Source organism: Nicrophorus vespilloides, unplaced genomic scaffold (genome assembly GCF_001412225.1).
Source record: "Nicrophorus vespilloides isolate i.1.1-1 unplaced genomic scaffold, Nicve_v1.0, whole genome shotgun sequence".
Lineage (NCBI taxonomy): Eukaryota > Metazoa > Arthropoda > Insecta > Coleoptera > Silphidae > Nicrophorus > Nicrophorus vespilloides.
The window spans coordinates 14,230-21,767 of NW_017097308.1; the positions used below are offsets into that span (position 1 = coordinate 14,230).

The 7,538-nt window shown below is 33.7% G+C and overlaps 1 protein-coding gene across 1 annotated transcript; it reads right to left on the reverse strand.

Annotated features, from left to right (window-relative positions):
* Positions 1-266: 266 nt before the first annotated feature.
* LOC108559720 lies at positions 267-7,179 on the reverse strand (the record flags this gene model as incomplete). Its single annotated transcript, XM_017917064.1, is given in 2 exon segments — positions 267-290; positions 7,066-7,179. Coding segments are annotated over 2 exon segments (112 nt in total), but the record flags the coding sequence as incomplete, so codon positions are not given.
* Positions 7,180-7,538: the final 359 nt, after the last annotated feature.

A 7,538-nucleotide genomic window follows, 5' to 3' on the forward strand; every position in this document is an offset into this window, starting at 1 on the left:
GTTAATTTATTCGATTGCAGCCTCAAAACTCAACTGAAACAGTTCAAATCGCAGGATTTAAGAATTTTAAGAATGTAATTTGATAAATATGATTTCAGCAAAGTTTATTACTAACTCATTTACCAAATGTTCAAATTGAATAGCAAAAAAATATTTCGGTTTGTGAAAATGTAATAAATGTAATGATGCAGAAATCTTGAATAGTTGGCGTGAAACTAGAGAGGGAAGAATAAAAAATAAAAAAGTTACTAGAAAAATTAACTTGCCTGGTACGTCACTAAATTGGTAACCTTAAACACAAAAAAGAGAAGCTAGTTTAATTCATCTGTTAAATTTCATCAATGCGGAAAGGTTCATATATATATTTAATTAATTAATTATTTTTTTTTGTGTAGTTTTAATCGAAGAGACGGAACTATAGTTAGTAGCTAAAAAGTCATTTATTCTCAACAAGATTGATATTCTCCAAGCAATTATGTAAGAAACAATACAAACAATAAAAAAAAAACAATCTAAATGCCAAACTACTAAATTTCAATTTGATGTTCTTTCTTTCTTTCAATCAATCAGGAATTACCAGCGTACTTTTTCCGAAGCCCAATTCGCAGAGATCGAGCGGTTTTTCCCTGAACAATGTAATACAATTTCGTGTTTCTTTTTCGATCCGTGCACTGAAGTTTTTGAATTTTATCGCTCGAAACGTTACGAGTTTTCTTTTTGTATGGAAATCACTGCTGTTAGCAATTAATTTATCGCGTCGCGCAGCAAATAAATTAATATCTAATTCGGTATATTACTGTTGTTACTGCAGGCGTTTAAATGAATATACGCAAAGACGTCTCTTGATTAGTTAATTGTTGTTTTTTTTTTAATTTATCATAACGCGATTTGAATAATTCATCGAGCGCGAAATGCTCTCACGCCGCTCAATTCTCTCTTTCTCTCTGTGTGTGGAATAGAAACACGATTCTTTCTCGAATCTTCGACGTACCCGTACGTTTCTTGGATTTGTTTTTCAGTGGATAAAAGCAGGAATTCTACCCAAGGAAAGCTTTCGTTTTAACGCTCAGTTAGTTTAGTTTAATTGCTTAGGAAATGTAGGATTTTCTCTAATTTTCATATTTTATCTAGTTTACATTTGATTTCCATTAAATGTTTAATTTATATTGAAAAAAAAAAACAAATAAATTCATTCGTAAAGTAGAAATGAGAACTAATTTAGAAATAATTCCAACAATCACAGTTTTCATGATCCAAAACTTTTATAAGTTTGTAAAGATTTTCTGTAATAATTTTCAATTTTCTCGTTTACTTATACATTCATTTTTCCTAATTTTCTATACATTAACTTCAATAAAATTAGCAAATTGTAGTTTGGAATTTCCCAAAAATTATCAAGTTTCTATCAACTTTAAAGCTTATCAATTTTTCATAAAATAATTGCATAAAAATTATTATCAGAATCTAAAAACGTAAATAGATTTAATATTCAAAACTGTATTAATAATTGATCTGCAAAACAAAAAGGAAAATTTAAATCATAAAAAAGTATATAAATTTATTAAAAGATGCTGCATTAAAGAAAAAAAATTCAATTAAAATCAAAACCTTAATTAAAATTGCAAATTTTCCAAGCGATTTTCCGTCAAGAGCTTCGAGAAAACAACAACAACAAACAAACAAACAAAAAACACTTTTTCTCTTTCAAACTGGGAATAATCCAATTATACACAAAAAAAATACTTCTCGCCTAATTAATGATTTAATTAATTGATGGAACAGTTTTCAGCCTCGACGAAGAAAGTGTACGTTGCTGGATTATTGTTATTTTTTTGCTTCTACTTTTGTTGTTCTTGCAACATAAACAGCACGAGACGAACCGGAGAAGAAAAACAAATAAACAGAAATGTTTCGTTCTCGCAAATAAAACGACGGAGAGACGAAAAGAAAACAACAAAATGGAAACTGGATGATGATAAAGGGAACATTTTTCTGTTTACTCGCGGCGCACTTTTTCCATCCATTGTTGTTGTTTAGATTAAATTCCTTTTTCGCGAGTTGCGCGTCACGTACACATTATTCATTTCCATTAATTTCGACTTCGATTACAACAAACGATCGATGAAATAGTAATGAATCTTTGCGTTTCTGCACAGTTCATGATGATACTAATTTCAATTCGTAATCAATAACTTCACCAATTACCAACAATAAATTTGAATTGAATGCTATGCTTTGGGGGGGGGTCAACAGACAAGTATTTGTTTATTATTAAATGAAATGCGCGAACAACAAAGGTTCTTTTCGTGTAAAGGGATTGTATTGCGCGTTGTGTGTGGAGAGATAGAGCGGAACAATGGTGAATACAAACAGATGTATAGCTATGGGCTAAGGCAGTTTAAGTTCAATGAACACTGAACACGGAGTGTAATCTAATTGCTGTCGTGCGAGGCCAATGAATGCGAACTTATTTAAGCTTATTTCAGCTGGGCGCATTTAGGGCTTTAGTTACCGAAGACACAAAGAGCGAGTAAAAGTGGAGAGAAGGCACACACTGTTAGTGTTATTAATCGTTAATTGGCGCGCGCGGCTTTGTGCGGATCTGCAGTGGAGGCGACTTGTTAATGCGTTATTAATATCTAATTACGACAATGGCTTTATCGGGGGGATGGCGAAATTGAATGGGAGCAGCGACAATGAGTTGGAACGGGATCGAGTGTAGAGAGAGAGAATGAGTGGATGATGCTGAAAGGGGGCTCAAATCCAATAGGGATTATTTAGTTCTATGGAGTCAGTGTAATGCATACGACCTACAGGTCAATTGATACAAGCCGTTGATGTCTTTCTACAGCAGTGCTTCGTCTGCACGCATCGAAGTTTTCATATTGATTTTTAGCTAATTCACGACTCACGAACAGTTTAACTCCCCTTTTGTTACATCAATCTATCATTACTTCATCCAATTAATAACGTTTTAATTTAAACGATTCTTACAAACATCACAAATTTTCTACTGGAAATTCTAGCTAAGAAATTAAATAGATTTGAATTTAGAGTTTAAAAGTAAGCAATATTTACACTGTTCCTTGAAAATTACTTACTTAGAACTTAGAAAAGTGGATTTTACAAAAATTAGGTAATAAAAGCAAGAAACATTTAAATTATTGTCTCAACAAAACAAACATTTTAAATATTTTTTTGAAAATTTAAATTTCGAAAACAAAACCTATTCAAAACGAGTTTTAAAGAAAGAAAAATTGTCATAAAGTAGATATAAAATTTCAAATATGAATAAAGTTTACTAAATTTTTAAATATTTCTCAAATAATTAGTAAAAAAAACAATTATTTTCCCCTTTTTAACTCCCCTTTTGTTACATCAATCTATCATTACTTCATCCAATTAATATTGTTTTAATTTAAACGATTCTTATAAACATCACAAATTTTCTACTGGAAATTGTAGCTAAGAAATTGAATAGATTTCCTTGAAAATTACAACTTAGAAAAGTAGATTTTACAAAAATTAGGTAACAAAAGCAAGAAACATTTAAATTATTGTCTCAAAAAAACAAACTTTTTATTTTTTTAAATTTAAATTTCGAAAACATAACGTATTCAAAATGAGTTTTAAAGAAAGAAAAATTGTCATAAAGTAGATATAAAATTTCAAATATTAATAAATTTTTAAATATTTCTCAAATAATTAGTAAAAAAAACAATTATTTTCAATTTAAATGTAACATAAAACAGTTATTTCTGTTTTTTTTTAAATCTACAAATGTTTATGAAAGTCCAATGTTGAAAAATATGCAAGTGAATTCCATTTATATATTTTTTTTGTTGTAATTATTTCAAATCGACACTTTACAACTTATTTATGTCGCGCATAACATTACTGTTCGCGCAATAGTAATTAATTGTAATTTATTTAGTATAAAACGTTCGATTCCTCACTTCTCTTATAAATCTATTCAATGAAAACATTTACATCTTTCGCTTTTTAATAACATTCAAAGTTAATCGTTGTTTAAGTATAATTAAATTTCTGTATATTTTTAGGAGAGAGTCGAACCGCAATTAATTTCGTTCCGGTTTACGGTTACGTTACAAGTAAATGTTTATAGTTCCAGATTCGGTTTCAACCGAAACATTTCGGTTCAGTTCCGATTGAAATGAAAAAAACAATTTAAATTTGTTAGTTAACATTTAAAATTTAATTTTAATTTAAAATGATTATGCGTTCCCACTGAATTAGACCTTGATGGTTTTGTATATTATGTATTTGTTTATTCGAAAAAATTTCGTTCCGATTTCGGTTTTTCAATTCAGCAATTATTCGTTCCGGTTACAGTTACGTTTCAGTTAAAAAATTCCGGTTAATTTCGGTTTTACGCTTCGACTCTCTGATTGTTATAAACAAAATTGTATAGTAATATTTTGTACATATTTATATTTTTTTATGGGCGTTAACCTTGTCCACTGCAAACATTTATAAATTGTTATTGCATAATGAAATGTTTATGCGAAAAACCTGATGTGTTTATTAACATTTTAATCTATGAGCACCGACGATAATAATAGCAATATGTGCGGCATTATCTAATCTGTAGACTAGATTCATAGAAAATATTGTGCATTTTGTAATGGATGCAATTGAAGCAAATAAAATGAAACTGCGATAATAAATCGAAATAAACAGCAATTACAGAGCGACGGGGATGATTTTCTCTTAAAATTGGACACCTGAAAAGCTAGACAATGCTTCGATTAAGCGGTTTTGGCGGTAATTCGCGAATTATAAACTGATTAAAACTTGGTAATTAATTGGTGGATGAGGGAACTGCAGAGATAGAGAGAGAAACGAACAAACGAAGTCTGAAATATGCACACTGCGAGTAGCTTGTAAACGACGAGTAAGTGTTAATTAGATTTGTCGCCGTATTCTTTCTTACATTTGCAATAAAACCCGAACGAACCCGTCGAATTACGAAACGCTGTAAACGGAGTCTCTTTATTGCCGCTTACGTTTCACGTTTAATTTTAATACCAATTTGTAAATATATATTCAATTATTCAATTAGCTTCAACAAAAAAAAAATAATACATTACAAACAAGTAAATGTAACGTGGATTTCTCGAATGTATGGATGTGAGAGGTGTGTGTGTGTGTATTATTATTATTTGCGTTCGCAATCAATATTCGGACGAAATTATAAATTTATAATTCATTATGCCGGCTGGCTGATCGATTCGATGGTTTTCGATGGCCGACATACATTATTGGATGTAAATTGGAAACTTGGTGTTCCGTGTGATGGGCATTGTGAACGCATCGATAATTACTGTTTGTTTATCAAAGTCTGTTAATTGAATCTGAAGATGTGTGTTTGATGTGGGAGGATGAGGTGGAGAAGGTTCAAAAGTTCGCAAAACTTTATTCTTTCAATTGATATGATAGAGGATGAACGTTGCTCTTAATTTGAGAAATTTAGCAATTCTATAATTAGAATTGCAATGTTGTGCAATTTCTACATATTTATATAAAACGATCTACAAATAAAGATAGTTCATTTAAACCAAATTTAGCTTAGCTTTGTTATTTTTCAATTTTCTTATAAGAAAAAAAAATGGATATTTTATAATCAACAAAAAAAAATCAGTTTAAATCTGCAAGATAAATTACAAGTGAACGTAATTAATACGTGCATTTATTTATTAAGATATATAGTGAAATAAAAATGATTTATTGCTTTTCATGAAAATTAGACTTAAATGTTAAATGAAGAATACAAATTTTGTAGTTCATTTAAATATGCAAATATTTAAAACTGTAAATAATGATTAATATAGTTTTAATAAAAATGGTTAATTTATTATAAAATATTGTTGTAATATGTTAAATTATTTAAGAGGTGAGGATTATCGTGTTGGAGGGATATTGAATGGAACACCTTTGATTGTTGGAGTTTCCGTTTTCCGATGAAACGTTGAGCGTAGGAGGAGGCCAGACTGGGCGATAAACGGATTAGAAAAGAGCGTTTGTATGGACGAGTGTGCGTATAGTTATAGGAAATTAGCAGTGTTAAATGCATGAACTGCGGGTCAATTAACTGAACTTGATAGTTAGTTATGGCAAGTGGAGTGAGCGAACGAACGAACGAACGTTGAAGGGCGGCGGGAGATGACGACGATGATGATGATGAGGGTGAAAGAGGGAAGAAGTCTGTTGCGAATGAGGGAGAGCGAGACGGACGGATGAAGAGAGTAGAGAGGACGAGAGCGAAACGGAGGGAGGTGGTGGAGGAGGAGGACCGACGTTGTCTGGGTTGAAGGACGCCCCGTCTGCGAGAGAGAAAAGCCGGGCCTCGGGTTGGGTTGGGTTGGGTATGTCTAGCTAAGCTAGGGTTCCTTGGGTTTGGGTTCGGCCCGTCGCGGCGCGGCACGGCACGGCACGGCCGGGTTCGAGAGGCGGACGCGTGTCGTAGGTCGCGCCGCGCTCTTTGTTGCCTTGTTTCGCGACCGCCGTTCGCCTCGCCTGCCTCCACCACCACCACTACTTCTCTTCTCTTCACTTCACCACCGCAACCTTCTTCTATTCTGCTCTCGCTCACTCCTCCAAGAAAACTGCATTCATTACAATAAATAACTCTCGGTCTCAACCACACCACACTCAAGACACATTTATTCAACGCACACTGCATACATGAACATGACCACACCAACAAAATAATATTAACAAATTATCAGATTAGCGAATCCGGAAGACGTCTCTTCAAGAAATCTCCCAGAAATTGTATTTTAACAATTGTAACAGAAGTTTGCTTCTTCTTCGACAAAAAAATAAATAAAAACTTGCGTTCATTCCTTCAAACAAAACTGATTTACTCCACACTGTATTATCCACTCACTCGATCACTCATGTACAGAGCTAAACGAATCTAGAGATATGCTATGGCTACTAGGGATGTACTAAACAACAACAAATATATAGGGTTATTTATGGTTAGCGATGGTTACGATTTGTTGCTGTTGTTGTTGTTGGGTTTATTATAGTAGTTCCTACCTTGGGATATGCAGTACATGATCTGCCTGGGCACTTTAAGTCCTGCGGCCAGGCACGCCGCGAACGACGCCGAGAAGTTGATGGCCATCGCGTTGGAGGCGGCGGCGGCGGCAGCAGCGGCGGTCAACGAGTCTTCGGATGACGGAGAGTTAATTGGTGCGTGGCCGCGATGGCATTTGGGGGTGGCCGTGGTCGTTGGGGCAGTGGTGGTAGTAGTAGTAGCGGCAGCCGCGGCGGCGTCACTTCACGCACCACATGGCACTGGCACTCTAACAAACTGTTGTTGTTGTTGTTGTTGCTGCTGCTGCTGCTGTAGCTGTTGTTGATGATGATGATACTGCTGCTGCTGCTGAAGATGATGATTATGTTGAAGGTACTGCTGATGTTGCTGCTGTTGATGAAGATGATGTTGATGCTGTAGCACCGAGGGTTGATACGTTGTTGACCAGCAACACTTTGTAGAAGCAGAAGAC